Source organism: Lynx rufus, unplaced genomic scaffold, assembly GCF_022079265.1.
Source record: "Lynx rufus isolate CCGP_SWC_20201006 ecotype Redwood Valley unplaced genomic scaffold, mLynRuf1.p SCAF_7, whole genome shotgun sequence".
NCBI lineage: Eukaryota > Metazoa > Chordata > Mammalia > Carnivora > Felidae > Lynx > Lynx rufus.
Window position 1 is genome coordinate 35,094,784 of NW_025814889.1, and position 18,889 is coordinate 35,113,672.

Sequence of the window (18,889 nt, forward strand, 5' to 3'; positions counted from 1 at the left end):
AGCCAGGCAGGTCTTCTACACTTCATATCCTCCCCTAGCATTCTCCCTCCTGCAGGCATCACATATCCAGGGCCCCCCTTGCACTGACCTGCATTGCCAAGCAGATGGTGTTGAGCAGGATGAGGACGAACATCAGGTATTCAAAGTAGGTGGAGTTGACCACGTACCACACTTTGTACTGGTGCTGGTTTTTGGGGATGTACCTCCGCAGGGGCCGGGCCTTAAGGGCATATTCCACACACTGTCGCTGGGAGGGAGGCAGCGGGAGGGTTGGGGTGGGAATGGAGAGAGGGGGTTAGTAACCTGGATGATGTGTGTGGGGATGGCAGAGGAGGGTGGGATGTGGATGAAACTATACACCTTGGGAGTCAGAGAAATAATCTATTGCTCTACCTCATTTATAGGTTTGAGAGACTATTTGGACTTTAAAAAAAATTTTCTGTAACTCCCTAAATGAAGGAAAGAATTGCCTCTAGTCAATCTCCTTACCAAGATTTAGTCATGGAGTTTGTGTCTCATTTTCTCAACTTGGTAATGTCTGGTATGCTGCCAACACTTAGTTGGCATTTGATAAATACTGAATGACAGTTCCTCTTCCCATTGGTTATTTCCTATACCACAGATGCTCCTTTGGGCACTTCCCTCCTCAACTTTTCCTCCTATCCTAAGTCAATCTTCCTTATTTACCCATGTACACAAGATCTGAAGATAGTTCATGGATAGGGGAGGAGATCTTAGGCTGACGACATTCCTGAGACTCCAGAACAGATCTAGTTCATTTCTCTGCACTGTGCCCAGATTCCTATGTCAGGAACTGGCGAGTCATTCCAGCCTCTTCCCTTACTCTCAGCCTCCACACCCAATCTCTAAGCCTGACCAATTTTATTTCCTCTTATTTTCTCCACCTCCACTATCATTAACCTGATAGTAGATGAGGGTCTAATCATCTCTCATCTATATTTTCTAATTGGTCTCCTTCTTTCCTGTCTTTCTTCCAATCCAAAGGTCATAGAACAGCCAGAATGACAAGTCTAAACTCAAGATGTTGACATCAAAGTCCATGAGAGGTCCAGCTGGTCTAACTGGTGTAGAGCTGAGTGTCTTGTGCTATGTGCTTTCCCATATGAGACCTTAAGTTACTCACACACAGGGATATAACTCCTCCTTACTCTCCCCATTGAGGAGTCTAGCTGGGGAACTGACCTCAGTGACAACATGTTGCAGCCCACTGTAACAGCTTCATTCTTCACTGATGGAGTTGCCAACTTTCTCAGAGGCCACAGAATACCTTACTGTCCTGGCATTATCACATTATTCCTACTGAAGCCTCTTTCTTGCCCCCACCTCATGCACAGGCCTCTGTGTTTTACTTAAACCATTTAAGGGTTTTCTAAGGCCCTTCTCTTCCTCACCTCTGAAATCCTCACTGCCTCATTGATCTAGTTTCTTTCTTCATTATCAGTGTGCCAACCCACGTGGGCACTTATTAATTTGTTAACTTCTAAGAGATAGGGTGTGAGGTTTTTTCTCACAGCATCTATCATGGAGTCTCCTTAAGTAGGTGCTTAACAAATATTTGTTGGCTGAATGTCAGATTCAGGATTTGCAGAGATTTGCATTTCTTTCATCCAGGGCCTTCCAGAAGACTGACAGCCCTATTCCCTTGTTGAGGAGCAGACAGATGATCTTAGCATCTGCATAGATCTCTCTTCTGACCTCAGCCTCTCTTCTGGGTTGGCCACAGGCTGCCAACTGCTTTTATTCCTTGCATGCTCCCCACCCGGCCCTGCCACCTGTTTCTCTCTTCCTAGAAAGCTACCTGGTTCTTGTCCAGTTCACAGTTCTTGTATTCCTGCTCCCCCTGCTCCTGGAAGGTGACGATGACAAAACCCACGAAGATGTTCATCATGAAGAAGGCAATGATGATGATGTAGATGATGAAAAAGATGGAGATCTCCACACGGTAGTTGTAGATGGGGCCCTTGTCTTCTGTGTGGGAGTCGATGGAGCGGTACAGCAGCCTGCAGGAGGAGACAGGCCCCACAGAGGGAACCGGAGAAGCAGTGTCACTTCTGTGGAATGACAGCACCACTACTCCTAGGTATCCTCAGGATCAAGGGTGCTGGAAACAGCTATAGGCTGGGAGTCAGAAGATCTGGGTTCAAGTTCCAGCTCTGCCACTTACTGGGGTGGGACCATGGACAAATCAATCTCTTTGAGCCTCAGATTCTTCATTTGTGAAATGGAGAGACAATAATTCCTGACTTTCCTACCTGGCAAGATAGTTGATATAGTGTATACGAGGGTGTTTTGAAACTGTCAAGAATTTGTAAAATGAGTTATGGACATTGATTTCAAATACTGGAAACATTAGTAAATATTGAAACAGCTTTGCAAACTGGCATAGGCTCAGAGGATGTTACAGTGAGCATAAAATAAATCTATCTGAGAGAAAATATCCATTTAGATAAAAATATTAGGTAAAAATGACCCAAGCTTATTCAGATCATCAACAATGGTTTGGGTTTATACTTAGGTAGTTCATATATGTATGCCATTATATGTGTATGTTTCTCTTCATGGACAGGGATTGACTCCTCTCTTTCTTTTGTTACTCTGCACAGTACTTGGTTATTCTCTAGGTATCATCTATATTTTACCATATAATAATGGGACTCTTATCTAAGATCCATGTGTGGTTACTGACTTAGGAATATTTAGAATTTTCTTTCTTTTAGATGATAATTTCCCTGGAGTGCACTGGGTGGGGCGTACGGGGAAGCAGGTGTCTATACAAAGATATATGGAACACCTGATGCACAAGCTGCCTGGTAGAGGTGATAACAGTGTAAAGGGCCAACCAGGCTGGTCTAGGCATGATCTCTGCAGAGGAATTTGGACTCAGGCTTCCATCCTTTTCTTACTTTTCACTGTAATTATAGACAAGCCTTTTTCCAAGGAGACTGAGGTAGAGTCTAAAACAGATATCTTTGCCATCTCTACCCACATTGAGTGCATGTTGGGATCAGTAATTTTGAATCCTGTCTAAGGGCTATCTAAGGGCTCATACCTAGAGAAACTCACCCCATTCCTATGTGCCATGAGAGTAATGATAAAGACCCCTATCATTGCAGCTCACTCTGAAGTAGGGAAGGAGAGCTAAAAGAAGATCATTTTTGGTTGGAATTTCTGAAAATTTGACATCTTCCAGAAAAAGAATAGTCTATGTTTCAGCAGTGACCATGGTATGCAGATTGTCTAGGAACAAACCCTCATTGTTTGGGGAGGACACAGGTAAGCACGACCTGAGTGTGGGACAGTAATAAAACTTGGGGGAATAGCTTGGGCTCTAATATCAGGGTGGACAGGCTGTGATTTGCATACTCACTCTGGCCACCCCTCAAAGGTGGAGACGGTAAAGAGGGCCATCATGGCTGCCAGAACATTGTCAAAGTCAAACTTGCTGTTTTCCCAGCTGCGAGGCTGGATGATGGGGTGGTCAACTTCCCCATCCTTGTATGTGATGTAGTTACCCCTGAGAAAGAAGGAAGAGTTAATTCTTGTGTTTCTCACCTTCCTTCACACCTGACCCACCAATGACTCCTGGCTTGCTGGGTGGGATGAGACTGGCTAGGCTTAAACCCCACAGTGTGAGCCATTGTGAAGAACTTCAGTGGGTAGACCTTTCAAGAATAGATAATCTTACATTTCATGTCAACAGTATCACATTACCCAAAGGTAGAAGTCCACCTGTCAGTGCTATATGAGAAAGAATGGACTGTCCTTCCTCTCAGGCCAAGTCACTAACCTCCCAGAATTAACTATCCTTTGTGCTGCTGCCGTCCAGCTTGTACTCACTTGCATTCCGCCTCGGTCTGCTTGGAACTATCTGAACAGGTGTAGAGCTTTCCCTGGAAGGCAAAAGAACAAAGTGATTGGAGATGTTCATTAATCAATGAATCAGTCAAGAAATGATTAGTGATCATGTCTATAGCCCAGCACTGTGCTAGGAACTTGGGGCAAAAAGGACAAGGTGAGCAGAATCTAACAGGGAAGCCATGACTCACATATACCAAGCAGTCAGTGAATAAAGATGCTCAGTGCTGGATGTACCATTGAAATTTTCAAAAAAGGGGGGAACTCCACTCCACAAGAGCTGGACTCTTTTGGCTGGCCTAAAGAAGGTGGAAGTAGAACAGGTCTCAGAGGGACAAATTAAATGGCCGGAAATCAGGTGAATTTATATGGTCAGTGGGAGAGGGCAGGGGGAAGAATGCTTCAGAAATAAAAGGATTAAGGCAGAAAGAGCAGAAACCAAGGAAGCCAGCCTCACTGTAGCCGGGGGGGGGGGGGCCTTGTCAGGAGGCAGTGAGAGAGAACCTGGATGGATGCAGTTCTGAAAGCTGGCTGGAGAAGGGTGGATTTGATGCTGTCAATAATGGGGGACCACTGCGGAGGTTTGAGCAGGTGACTGGCATGAGGCTTCAGAGGATAAAAGTCCCTCTCCCTTTCTTGCTAGAAGGAAGGGAAGGGATCAGAAAGGCAGGCTGCGCTGCAAGACCAAGGGGGTCCTTGGCTTGGTGGAGAGTCCTCCTTCCCAGTGGGGGAAGCTGAGGGGAGGGTGTTTGGAGGTTCCACTCATCTTAAGTCTGACCCAGGCCGCTGTCCTCTTTTGAGTGTATCTGCCAGCAATCTTTCTCAGGCATGCTGACAGGAGGGGAAGGAAGCAGGAGCACAGATCAGAGCCAAGCTATTACCTTGAAAAGCTGGACCCCGATGCAGGCGAACATGAACTGGAGCAGCGTGGTGACAATCACGATATTCCCTATGGTCCGGATGGCGACAAACACGCACTGGACCACGTGCTGTGGTGGGAAGGGAAGGCAGGGGACAGGTTTCAGGAAGTGCCTACAGCCTGAACTTCCGTTAGCCAAAGCACGAACCTCTCTGAGGGAGGCTCATGGACAGCCCCTTTGTCACCAGAGTGAAAATATGACTCAAAGAGGCAAAGCACCTTCCCAGGTTCACATGGTGATGGGATCCAATGGAACTCAAAGTCCCTTGTTGGGCTTTAGGTGACTATAGGGACAAAAGCTCTGCTAGTTTCCCATTTTATAGGTGGAGGAATATGGGGGCCTCATCTTCATGTGGGGGCCCTGGGTTTGTGTGTGTGTCTCTTTTATGCACAAGTTTTGCTTAGAAGTTCTGATTTTGTTTTTTTTTAAGTTTATTTTATTTATTTTAAGAGAGAGAGAGAGTGCAGGGGAGGGGCAAAGAGGGAGAAAGAGAGAATCCCAAGCAGGCTCCATGTAGCTGGGCACAGAGCCTGATGAGGGGTTTGAATTCGTGAACCATGAGATCATGCCCTGAGCTGAAACCAAGAGTCAGACACTTGACTGACTGAGCCACCCAGGAGCCCCTAGAAGTTCTGATTTTGAACAGTTGCCTATCCTTGTTCTCTTTACCCTGAAGTGAGACTAGAAGTACAGGCTGGAGAGTCCAGGCTCTAACACAGCAGCCATTTGCTCCGGCCATTTCTCCTCTGTCCAGCCCTCCACCCCCACCCCCCTGCCTCACTTATATCCCCCCCAGTCCACAGCTGGGTTGATGCTTGCTCTGCTGATGGCTCCTCACCTAGGCCCACCCTTCTCACCTTTAGCCCCTTGGCCCTGTTGATGGCCCTCAGGGGCCTGAGGACTCGCAGAACTCGCAAGATCTTCACCACATTAATTGCACTGGACCTGGGAGAGAGAAACAGGGCAGGGGAGTAAGCTCCTGTTGTGGTGGAGCAGGAAATAATGTGAGGGGGTGTCCTGACAGGCTGACCCCAGGCAAACTTGAGAAAGTGTAAAGTCTGTTTTGAGGACTTTCTTATCCTGGGACAATTCTCTACTCCCATCTACCATCCTAGAAGAGCCTGGAACTTGCCAGTGACCCTGGGACTTCCTGTTGGTGTGTAAATAATATGAAAAGCAATTTACCAGAAGTCATTAGCAATATAATGTGTTACTCAGGGGAGCTTTAGTAAAGAAAAGAGAACCCCAGCTCTGTCACTTAACAGTCAATTCACAGAAGATAAATTCCCTAACTTTTTCATCTGTAAAGTGGACCTCATAAGTTGTTGCAGGGATTAAATGAGGAAACAGTATCTGCATCATTTGCAGTGTGCTTGGTGCATATTATGAACCGAATAAATGGTAGCTTTTATTATTATGTCTCATGAAGACATCACCGATCTCGAAGAAATGTTATACAGATGGTGGAGCTTCAGGCCTTGTTGGCTGGAGGTGATGGAGGAGCTATTCTGGTGTTCTCCAGGCAGTTGCCCATTACAGGTGTATATAAAACCACCCGTTCATAACACACTCAGGACTTGAAGGAATGGATTCTACACAGCAGGTTACACATGCCTGGATGCTAGGGCTTGGCCAGGATTTCTGGGAGCCTCGGATTTTGCTGTTCCCTAGTGGAAATGAGGCACTAAGGTGCAGTTCTCCCCACAAGCCCCTCGGCAGGAAGCCTGCATGGTTTCTGGAGTTATTCATCTATCCAGGTGGTCTCTATCTCAACCCTCACACACTACCCATTTGCTTAAGATATCCTCACAGTCTTTCAGAGAGCCTTGTACACACTTTGGGACCTAAAAAATGTATGACACATCAGCATGAGGTTAGGATAATGTGCTCAGGAGGGAGCTGGTAGATCTGATTTCTCTGGTTCATGGTTCTTTTATCTGAAAGGATTCAAAGGGCATTCCTAGTTATCCAAGTATCTCAGGGAGGGAGTCTGTTTGTACTGAATGGCAATGGAAGGGATTTTAAGGTTAGGTGCAGAAAGCACAGACTAAAGGGGGGGTGGTTCTTGGTTCAAGGTTAAATAGTAGTTTAGTGGTAGTGCTGGGATTAGAATCTAGACCTGTAGGCTCCCAGCAGACAGCTAAGATGATCACAGAGATGATAACAGATGATCACAGAAAGTGTCTCACTCCTGTTCCTCCCATGTCTGCTCTTTCTAGGCTTACCATGAAAACACCCTTGGGAAAGGACACCCAGGACCCCTTTCCTCTGCCATTGGTATGACCTTGGACACATCTCATGCCCCGAACCTCAGTCTTCCTATCTATAAAATGGTGGTAACAGTCCCTGCCCTGCCTGCAGCTTTTTTTGTGAGGACAGTAGAAGATTGTGCATGTGAAAGGGCTTTTAAGTTGAAGGCAGAGTTAATGTTATCAGCAGATAGAACTTGGGAGAAATTAGTAATTGGATCCTTTTAAACCTGAGCAAATTGGCAACCTTGGTTGTATGGTGGAGTCACCCAGAGAACTTTTAAAATTCTTAAAGCCCGAGCCTGTAGCCCAGACCAATTAGATAAAAAATTGGGGAGAGGGATCTAGGCAAATGTCTTTCCTGAAACTATTCAGTCTATTCCACTATGCAGCCAAGACTGAGAATCTGTAATTCCTCTCTTTCTCTGTCCCCCACTCCCTTCTTCTCATCAGGTGCTTTGACTGGAGAGAGAAAGGGAGGGAAGATGGACTGGAATATCAGGGCTGGTTATGGCAATGGAGGGCCCTTGGAGCTGAGGGTAGCCAAGGGCACTGGGCAGGTAGTAGAGGAGATATGAAGGCCCTGGAGGCATTCCTCTCATTATAACTGGGCCTGGTCCTGCCTGTCACGCCAAGATCCATATATTTAAAATTTTTTTTTCTTCAACGTTTATTTATTTTTGGAACAGAGAGAGACAGAGCATGAACGGGGGAGGGGCAGAGAGAGAGGGAGACACAGAATCGGAAACAGGCTCCAGGCTCTGAGCCATCAGCCCAGAGCCTGATGCGGGGCTCGAACTCACGGACCGCGAGATTGTGACCTGGCTGAAGTCGGACGCTCAACCGACTGCGCCACCCAGGTGCCCCGAGATCCATATATTTTAAACATATTCTGGCTGGATGGACATACCCCCCAAGTGTCACACCATTGAGGATGTGACAAAAAGCCATCATGTTGTACAATTCAGGGGTCCCTCCTTGTTCCTGTCATAGACTGGTGGCCATGCAAGACTTCAGAGTCTTGATCGTTCTCTCTGACACCCATTTCTAGTTGTGTGGCCCCATCATTGGCTGAGGGAGTCCTACTCACTGGATGCCAAAGGAGATGAGGGACACGCTGACCACCAGCAGGTCCAAGATGTTGAAGTAGTTCCGGCAGAAAGAGCCCTTGTGTAGGAAAGCCCCATAAGCAGTCATCTGCAGGGAGGCAAAGAGAAACATGAGCATGAGTGGTCCCTGCCCAAGCTCCAGAGACCCCCCTCATGCCTCCCTCTCCTCCCACAGCATCCTTTGGGTAGGGCAAGCTGAAGAGCAGTGAGAGGACTGCAGAAAGAGAGGCAGGGCCAAGGACAATATTCTGCAATCATGTATATAACCACAAAAGAATTCCAGGCTCAGGATGGTTAAGTGGCTCCTTCCACTTACTAGACCACACCAGACTCCATATTTGAAGCCTTTTCAGATTGGGCCCTGCCATCTATCTCTCATTTTCCACTGTTCCTCATCACAGGTCCCTGATCCTGGCCCTGAGGGGCCCTTTGCTGACACTGCCCAGACCAGGTTTCCCTTTGTATGCAAACTTCCCAACCTCCTCTCCCAACCCCCAGAGCCAGATTCAGATACTAGGCATCTGGGGAAAGGTGGGACACACCTAGTATGGTGACCAACTGTCCTGGTTTTCCCAGGATTCCTGTTTTGGTACTGAAAGTCCTGTGTACCACCCAGGCAACTCTTCAGTCTTGGGCAAACCCAAGTCTTGGGCATCCTAGTGCCCAGTGAGAAGTTCTACCAATACATTTGGCAATTAGCATTCCTCCATTTCCTAACCTTAATTAGTGTTTATGATCTATGCCAAATATTCTAAACTCAATTCTATTATCTTCCTTTTAGACTGATGTTCTTTAAGGTCCAAGCTATGTGAACACACAGAGGGACAATGTGGGACCATGGTTAAAAGCATAGGCTCTGGAGCCAGGCTGCCTGAGTTTGAATTCCAGCTCTATCATATTTTGTTTGTATGGCCTGGAACAAGTTACTTAGCTTCTATGTCCCTGTTTCCTCATCTGAGAAATGAGGGTAATGATAATGTCTACTCTCTAGGGTTATTGGCATCAAAAGAGTTATTACAGGTAAAACACTTACTATCATCAGAGAAAACTAAACTTGAGGCCAGATAGATTGGATTTGAATTCTGGATTCTTCCTATATAAGGATGTTCAGTTTCCCCATCTACAAAGTGGGCATACTATTCCCTGTCTTTATGAGGCACACATAGAAAGGCAACACGGAGGTCCTTTGAAGACTAAAACGGGAGCACATGGGATGGTGATTATTGTTACAGGACTTGGCTATTATTATCTCTCTCTGAGCTCAGTATAAAGTCACTGTAGATGCTCAACAAATAGCCTTTCCAATTCTGTTGATTTGAATTAAGAGCCAGCAGATTTCCAGGTTAAGGGTTGTGAAAGGCCATGGGCCATGATGCATCAGCCAAAGGGAACAATTTGGAGCCAGTGGCTGAGAGACTGAGAGCAGCTCCCTGGTCATCTGGGGTCCAGTTTATCTCTTTGGAATCAGAGCATGCCCAAGGCAGCATGTCCACAGAGCAATTCAAAAGCAAACACAGGGGGAACTGACAAAAATAGCTCTTGCAACCTAATTCTTTCCATTTATCTCCTACTGCAGGGGGTCACAGGGGACTCAGACACCTGTGTTCTGCAACAGTTTCTAGAAGTGGGTATATTATATAAAAGGTTGCAGGGGAATATAGGCTTGCCATCTGGAGGAGCTTACTGTCTTGTCTCTCAGTGAAAATCTAGGAGGGGCTTGCTGTCCTGTCTTTGAGTGAAGATCTAGGACTGCAGGGACTGGATTTGGGTGGCTCCTATAATTCACTTAAACACAGAGCCTCTGTGCCTGCAGAAGGCCAAGCACCTTCCCTAGCCATTCACTTTTAGTTTCAGAGAAGGCACTGAGTCCGACCCTGCCTCACTCTTGTCTCAAATATTGTGAGGACACTACTGAGCATCACAGAGCCCTCCACGGTCAGGGAAGAGCACTCCTTGGATAGGTGCACTAGTAGGGCTCACAGTGCCAACGTCTGTCCTTTGACTTTGGGGTCCTATTTGTCAGGGACCTAGAATGAGACCAGCACTCCAAAAAGTGTGTGTGTGTAAGGGGTGGGAGGGACATGCCTGGGCAGGGCCAGCAGAATGGCCTTAGGAGAAAGGGCAACTGGGTCTTGAAAAATGAGAATTTACTTGAAAATTATTCTAGCCATTTAAGACAACAGAAGAGGCCAGGTTCAGGTACTCAGTGCAAAGTGTCCTTTCCATACCCCGTTTTGCTAATGGCCACACAGTTCTAAGCCATTGCATAGGAAAAGCCTATTGCCGTGGTATTTTCAGCCTCAGGAAAAAAAAAGGTGGCCATGAGATTGCTGACTCTCTGAACTTGAAGGGCAGGAAAGCCGCTCTGTCCAGTCACAGGTGACCACTGCCTCCCCAGGCAGCTCTTCTAGTTACTAGATGTATCCTATAACTTGTACTTACTGCTAGGCCCAGTTCACCTTGTCCCTCCTCTATGTGACAGTATTTTGCAGTATTCAGGCCAACAGTCATGGTCCTACAAGCCTTTTCTTCTTAAGGCCAAATATCCCCAGGTCTTTAAACTGTTCTTGACACTAAATGCCCCTTGGACAATGAGACCGTTGTTGTCTGTGCCATGGTAGAAAGCTGAGCCTTCAGGCAAGGCAGAGGGGCCCAGTGGAAGGAGGTGCAGGGAAGTGGGGTGGGGACTAGGCTTTATATTTAGAAGCACACTGAGCATCAAAGGGAGTAGAAGAGGGAGAGGGTGAAGGGAGGGAAGGCTCTTGCCATGATAATGTTTGCAAAGAGATCTTTCACTTCTGTTTGCATGGCAACCCTGAAGGATAAACAGCACCACTGGAATCCATAAGGGAAGCTCTGTGGAGGAGTCCTGAGAAAGCCTCAGAGCTTTTCTTATACCAGGAAAGAGTTTTGGGTGTTTGTGTGCCTCCCTGAGTCTGAAGTCCAGAACTCAGCTCACCATGGAAAGGGGGTTTTACAGACTACAACTCAATGCAGGTAGACAGCTTTTGGTTCCCTTTTCCCACCCCCAGGGATTGGGGCCTGGTCAGATCCACTGTCCTAGAGTAGAAGAGGAAACCTGAGGAAGTCCCTTGGTCACTGGAACCAGGGACAGAAGCTGGAGGTCTGGACAGCTCAGCCTTTTGGGGACACAGACACAGTGGACACTCAAAACGGCCCCACTCAACTTGTATCTGGATGTGACAAAACTGTCATGTACATTAAAGGTCTGGGTCATGACTTAGAAGTTGCATCAGGAAAAGAAGGGTTTGCAGGCTAGCTGTGGCACATGGTCAGATGTGGACAGTGGCTGGCATCAGCCCCAGGGAGGGGGAGAGGGAGCCTGGACTCCTTGGGAGGAGGAGTCCCAGATGAGTCTCCCAGGAAGAAGACACCAAGCTGAAGGATATGTTTTAGAGCCTACAACCCTCCTGTTCAGGTAAATGAGAAGAAAGCAAATGCTGAAATGTACTTTTCCTGGGTCTCAGAACTCACATCCTGAGTCTCAGATGGAGTGGTTTGGCAATACATTGTTTTAGAGGCTCAGATGTATACTGGAAAAACTTAGAAATAATAATAAAATAAATATAAATAATATATTAATTATAAATTAATAGAAGTAATAAAATAAAACTTAGAAAGCAATCTCTCTTAGGGCGCCTGGGTGGCGCAGTCGGTTAAGCGTCCGACTTCAGCCAGGTCACGATCTCGCGGTCCGTGAGTTCGAGCCCCGCGTCGGGCTCTGGGCTGATGGCTCAGAGCCTGGAGCCTGTTTCCGTTTCTGTGTCTCCCTGTCTCTCTGCCCCTCGCCCGTTCATGTTCTGTCTCTCTCTGTCCCAAAAATAAATAAACGTTGAAAAAAAAATTAAAAAAAAAAAAAAAAAAAAGAAAGCAATCTCTCTCATCCCAGTGCTTTCAGAGGTGGGTTCTACCGATGGGGTAAGTCTGTAGAAGTTCTGCCATCAGGGGTCAGCAGCACCTGGGGCCACCAGTCACAGGTCGGGCCAGCTCCATGTGCTCTCAGGACTGGGGCTTGGGACCTGGTTCTTCTTTCATGCTTAGGGCAAGGGGCATCGTAACAAGGCTTTTCAACAGGAAACTGAGGACTCAAGTAATCTACAGTTGTCTGTTGAAAGCCCCCAATGGAAGACTGGCCCCAAATCTTGCATTAATTAGGCCCATGATTCCTATCACCCAGGCCCATCTGGAGCCTAGCCTTGGCACCTGCCACTTGTATGGAGGAAGGTGTTGACCAAGGCTGTCCAAGGGCATGGACAAAGTGATTTCCCATGCCCCATGAGCTTTTCCACTCTTGGAGTTTGTGCAGCATCTCCTCTGGGGAGGAGGAGGGAGGGGGAGTTCTAAGCAGGGGTCAGTCATCAATGACCCGGAGGTAGGGTGTGTGCGGGTGGTGGGGCACAACACGCATTGGCACAGTGCCAGACCTGGTGACAGGACATCATCAGTGTTGACACTGTGAGCCTTCCAGCCTTCCAGGCTGAGAGGAGGCACAGCAGTGGCAGTGGGTTTCTTCTAGCTTCTGAGCCTGAGCAAAGTGAGGGGCACAAAGTGAGGGGCACAAAGTGAGGGGCACTAATTCATCAAATTTCATGCTTGAGAGTAAAAAAGAGAGAGTGAAAGAAACAAGAGAGAAAAGAGACAGCAGATATAGAGAAATAGGCAGAGAGTGCATTGCTCAGATTGCATTACCTTAAGGATAATTTCTAATGTAAAGATACTAGTGAAGACATAGTCTGCATTGCCTAGGATCTGAAAAATAAGCACAATTGGATTAGTGGCTCTGAGAGTGAACTCGACACCAACAGAAACATGTGTGTTAGCGCCAGACAGCAGCAGAGAGCTAGTGGAGGCTCACGGAGGACAGGATGGGGAGAGGCATTAGGGCTTTACCTTCAGAGCAATTTCAATGGTGAAAATGGTAGTGAAAACAATGTCAAAATAAAACAGAATCTGCAAAACAAAAAGAAACAGGGTGGGAATGGGGTGGGAAGGGAGAGAAGCAGGATGGAAGGAGAGGTCAGCGGACATTCACCAGAAAAGGAGTCACTCTTCAGAACCACACTACATGTCATGTGAGCTTTTCCATGTGGAGACAGACAGGAGATGAGTAGCATATACACAGCATTGGATCCTGAAGTGGGGCTGGCCTCAGGCAGCTTAGTGGCTTCACACGAAGTCCCCAGACATGTGAGGGGAGCTTCCAGGGTCCTGGGTCTGGGCAGCATTTGGTTGGGTGCGTTTCTCATTAATCCAATTTACTTACAAACCCAAATCAGACCACTGGGATGCTTGTCAAAAGGACAGAGAGTGGGGTTTTCTTTTTATTGCAGGAAAATGCAAAATACTTAACTCACTTTGGTGTGACTCAGCTGGCTTCTCATGTTGGTGGAAATACTGGTGTTGTGTTCTTTGGGGCATAGGAAGGAAGATCCTCAATGTGAGGACTGCCGAGGCTGGGGGCAGGCTACGTGGTTCACGCTCTGTTATATCTCAGGTGATGGATCAGAGCTAGGGCCAACACCTTTTTAAGAAAACTCTGGACCAAGCAGGCTGCAGGACCACCAAGTGGTTTGGCATGAGTATGACTTTAGGTTGGTGGACTCTTCTCTTCACGTCCATCTGGTTGGGATTTGACAAAGTCTTCAGGTTTTGAGATAGCGCAGTTCTTACTCTAGCCTTTAATATTGTTTACCAGAGCCTTGGGTGGGTCTCTAAATTTAGTTTTCTACTCTACAGAAGGTCACTGAAGCTCTCTTTTGTATAAGGTCAGCCTCATCTTTGGCACCTATTTGCCAATGCTCCCCCTATCTGCTTGGTGATTAGGACCAGTTAGAGTTTATTGGGAGCAAGGCAGGAAGTCAGAGGCTACTTTTTACTAAGTACATAGGGAACCAGGGATACATCCATAGGGCAATGAGGGTCCCGAATTTTGCCAATCAGGCCAGCCTGAGGCATATGGGTACAGGTTCTCTTATTCATTTATGATGGTTTCTACCAAAGCCCTAATCTCTTAAAGAAATGTTTATTGTGCATCTGATTATAGTATTTGGAACTGGGGTCCTGATTGAGGTTGGCAACAGAGCTCTGGGCCCAGTCCCATCCTTGGGAAGAAGAGGTGCAGGGGACAAAAGGGAATGCATACATGGTTCCTGAAGGAGGTGTGCTGGACAGGGTCCTCAGCTGCCAGGGAAATGCTGCTGAGCAGAATGAAGAAGAGGATCAGGTTGGTGAAGATCGTGTCATTGACAATGCGGTGGCACTGGAGGCGAAATCTGTGTGGGGAGGAGGAAAGAAGGACCGAAGTATGTCAGAAAGGTCAGAGAAGCAGCTCCTGGGTCGCCGGAGCTCAACTCCTTCTTTCAGCTTATGAAAGGTGCTTGTTAGTTTGGGAGTGGGCTCTTCAACCTGAGGTCTTACTGCTGAGGGTAGTGACAATCACATCCCACCCCCCTCTACACCCTCAGTGTGAGGCACATCTGTATAGAACTTTGCAGCTATAAAGCACTGTCACAGGCAGTAAGCTTTTGACATTTTGGAGGGTTACATCTGAGACCTTCGGGAATCCCAATATTTTCATATACTGCTCTGACATTAACAACTGGCTTTTTTGGGGGGACTTCTTTTTCCCCATCATTAAATCATTTTATAAGATCTCCTTCATATTTTTATATATAGGGAACAACAGATCCCACCCAGAGTCGATGCTGAAAGGCTGGCTAAGCCTACTCTCTGGCTAGGCAATATGCTCCTGTGTAATAGCTCCAAGGCATGCAATTCAATTCCACACTTTCTGGGCACTCATTGGTAGTACCACAAAGGCTAAATCCTTGAATGTCAAGTGTGTCTTATATACTATCTCATCCTGGCAGCTCAGGAAGGGGATATGGGTGTTATTATCTTCATTTTATAGGTAAAAACGCTGAAACCCTGGAAGGAGAGGCTGGCCCAGAAAGACAATTTGCAGAGTGTTGTGTGTGGAGGGGGTGCAGTGTTCAGGGCTTGAATCCAGGCTTTCAGACTTCTTCTCACAACATTGTAGTGCTCTGAGAGACCCCACTGCTGCAGAAGCAAAAAATCTTGGAAAGGGCAAACTCTATGAGACAATTCTGGCTTCATTAGAGTTAGAAGGTCTGCATTGATTATCCTTTTCAAACAAATAAGCAAATCCACTGAGCCAGGGTCTGTGTGATAGGTATCCAGGAAGGGCAGAGTTGCCTGAGAATAGATGCTAGTAGTAGCACTGCTATGGGGAAACTGCATTTCAAGCCAGTCTTAAGGTAGGGCACTGAAGCTTGGGACTTTAGGCTAAGCCAACACTCTTAAGAAGCCTCTGGAAGAAAGCTTCCCAATATTAATTTAGGTCCACAAGAATCTGATGAAGTACTGAGGTCACAATCAAAAATCATTATGCACATAAGAGGATGAACTTCTAAGATGAGAAATCAGAAGAAACAACAAATAAATGATTTAGAACGCCCTCCCAAAGACTGTGTATACTGAACATATCAGATAGAGAATGTAACAACTATATTTGAAATATTTAACAGAATAAAGGACTTGATCACAAAGTTGAGGAATCAATAGAAGTATTAGATATAGACAGATGGTTCTAGAAAATCAAGCTGCAAATGGAACTGTTTGAAATGAAAAAAAAAAATAAGTCGATATAAAAACTGGTTTAAACAGTAACGTAGACAAAGTTAAAGAGAGAATTAAGAAATTGGAAGATATAACTGAGAAAACTACCCTGAATACTAAAAGAGATAATGAGGTGAAAGATTTATAAGACACATTAAGACGTAGGAGGACAGAATGAGAAGGTTTAACATATGTCTACTTGGAATGCTAGAAGGAAAGAACAGAAAGAGATTATGGCTGCAATTTTGCAAGAATTAGCAATTCTCATTCTAATTTTTAATGTTTTTTTGACAATTAGAGAAAAATATAAATCGATAACATTCCAAGCAGTATTAATGGCCAGAAATCCATATCTAGACACATGGTAGTATATCTATACAATACCAAAGGGAACATAAGATATTCAAAACAGCTAGAGATAAGGGGAAGATTATCTACAAAGGAATGATAGTAGGAAAAATACAGTGTAATAATACCTTTGATATATTAAAAGACAAATCCTGTCAACCTAACATTGTGTACACAGCAAAACTATCTTTCAAGAACAAGAAATGAAAATAAGAACAAGAGATAAACAGGTCAAATGAGTTTACATAAAGAAACACTAGGGGCTTTGGGTCAATACTACCCAAAGCTATCTACACATTCAATACAATCCCAATCAAAATTGCACCAGCATTCTTCTCAAAGCTAGAACAAGCAATCCTAAAATTTGTATGGAACCACAAAAGACCTCGAATAGCCAAAGTAATATTGAAGAAGACCAAAGTGGGAGGCATCACAATCCCAGACATTAGCCTCTACTACAAAGCTGTAATCATCAAGACAGCATGGTATTGGCACAAAAACAGACACATAGACCAATGGAATAGAATAGAGAACCCAGAACTGGACCTACAAATACATGCCCAACTAATCTTTGACAAAGCAGGAAAGAGTATCCAATGGAATAAAGACAGTCTCTTTAGCAAATGGTGCTGGAAGAACTGGACAGCAACATGTAGAAGAATGAAACTGGACCACTTTCTTACACCATACACAAAAACAAACTCAAAATGGGTGAAAGACCTAAATGTGAGACAGGAAACCATCAAAACCCTAGAAGAGAAAACAGGCAACAACCTGTTTGACCTCAGCTGCAGCAACTTCTTACTCAACCTGTCTCCAAAGGCAAGAGAAATAAAAGCAAAAATTAACTATTGGGACCCCCTCAAGATAAAAAGCTTCTGCATTGCAAAGGAAACAATAAAACTAAAAGGCAACCAATGGAATGGGAAAAGATATCTGCAAATGACATATTGGACAAAGGGCTAGTATACAAAACCTATAAAAACTCACCAAACTCCACACCTGAAAAACAAATAATCCAGTGAAGAAATGGCAGAAAACATGAATAGACACTTCTCTAAAGAAGACATCCAGATGGCCAACAGGCACATGAAAAGATGCTCAACGTCGCTCCTCATCAGGGAAATACAAACCAAAACCACATCAGATACCACCTCATGCCAGTCAGAGTGGCTAAAATGAACAAATCAGGAGACTATAGATGCTGGCAAGGATGTGGAGAAACAGGAACCCTCTTGCATTGTTGGTGGGAATGCAAACTGGTGCAGCCACTCTGGAAAACAGTGTGGAGGTTCCTCAAAAAATTAAAAATAGATCTATCCTATGACCCAGCAATAGCACTGCTAGGAATTTACCCAAGGGATACAGGGGTGCTGATGCATAGGGGCACTGTACCCCAATGTTTATAGCAGCACTTTCAACAATCGCCAAATTATGGAAAGAGCCTAAATGTCCATCAACCGATGAATGGATAAAGAAATTGTGGTTTATATACACAATGGAATACTATGTGGCAATGAGAAAGAATGAAATATGGCCTTTTGTAGCAACATGGATGGAACTGGAGAGTGTTATGCTAAGTGAAATAAGCCATACAGAAAAAGACAGATACCATATGTTTTCACTCTTATGTGGATCCTAGAAACTTAACAGAAGACCATGGAGAAGGGGAAGGAAAAAAAAAGTTACAGAGGGAGGAAGCCAAATCATAAGAGACTCTTAAAAAACTGAGAACAAACTGAGGGTTGATGAGGGGTGGGAGGGAGGGGATGGTGGGTGATGGGTATTGAGGAGGGCACCTGCTGGGGTGAGCACTGGGTGTTGTATGGAAACCAATTTGACAATAAATTTCATAGTAAAAAAATAAATAAAAACATAAACAAAAACAACAACGACAAAAAGAAACACTAGGGGCTTCTAAAGAATGTGCTTTAGGAAGAAAATGATTACAGAAGGGTGGACTGAGATACATGAAAAAATGGTGAATGAGTAAAATGGGAAGTTGTATGAAAATCCAAGTATACATTGGTCTATATAATAATAATGAAAATGATAATAATGTCTAACTTGTGAAGTTAAAAATAAAGGACAGGACTAAAATACTAATTAATAACATGTAAGGTAGGAGGGCTGAGAGAAGTTAAAACAGTATAAGCTCTTTCTATTTTGCAGGAGGAGGTGTAGGATACTGCTTAACTTCAGATTTTAAGTTAAATAGACTTAGTAAATTACCAAGGGTAATCACCAAAAGTGTAGAAATAGAGTTTACATGTGTCAAAAAATGGAGGGAAAAACAGACCCAAGTCTTCTGATTTGGAATATAGGATACTTTTCCCTAAATCAGTGCCTGTTTGCACAAGTTGTGGGGGGTTGGGAGAGTCCCAGGCTCCACTCAGAGGCTGGAGGATGTTAGCATCTGTTGTGCTTGTAGCATGGAGAGAGTAGAGTCCCACCTTCCCCACCATTCTTGCATACCTGTTGTTGGGGCTGAAGATGAAAAATGCACTGGCTTCTGGCATGGGCACTGCCTTTTCCTTAAGGTGCAGCTCAGAGAGTGGTCGTGGGCGGGGGCCCACAGGCATCTCAGGCTCCTCTTCATCGTCTTCTCCTGTAAGAAAAAAAGCACCATTCTAAATAACTCCACTACTCCCACTAGGTTTTTACCACTATGCTGCCTACTTCCAGATAGCTTCCTACCAACCAGAATCAAGACATCATTTGCATCTCT

At 45.3% G+C, this 18,889-nt stretch overlaps 1 protein-coding gene across 12 annotated transcripts in view; it reads right to left on the bottom strand.

Moving 5' to 3' along the window:
• The window catches only part of CACNA1C (calcium voltage-gated channel subunit alpha1 C), a 662,038-nt gene that overhangs the window by 78,059 nt on the left and 565,090 nt on the right, over window positions 1–18,889 (bottom strand). For 5 of the 12 annotated variants that reach the window (XM_047065565.1, XM_047065562.1, XM_047065561.1 and 2 more), the window contains exons 19-28: window positions 18,637–18,769; window positions 14,318–14,447; window positions 13,066–13,125; window positions 8,136–8,242; window positions 5,654–5,741; window positions 4,758–4,865; window positions 3,859–3,911; window positions 3,389–3,535; window positions 1,820–2,021; window positions 89–247 (exon numbers count right to left, since the gene is read on the bottom strand). In XM_047065565.1, coding sequence (XP_046921521.1) covers window positions 89–247; window positions 1,820–2,021; window positions 3,389–3,535; window positions 3,859–3,911; window positions 4,758–4,865; window positions 5,654–5,741; window positions 8,136–8,242; window positions 13,066–13,125; window positions 14,318–14,447; window positions 18,637–18,769 — 1,187 coding nt within the window. Of the gene's footprint in view, window positions 1–88; window positions 248–1,819; window positions 2,022–3,388; window positions 3,536–3,858; window positions 3,912–4,757; window positions 4,866–5,653; window positions 5,742–8,135; window positions 8,243–12,864; window positions 12,925–13,065; window positions 13,126–14,317; window positions 14,448–18,636; window positions 18,770–18,889 lie in introns of all 12 variants that reach the window. The other 7 variants (XM_047065566.1, XM_047065559.1, XM_047065563.1 and 4 more) reach the window with 2 other exon arrangements.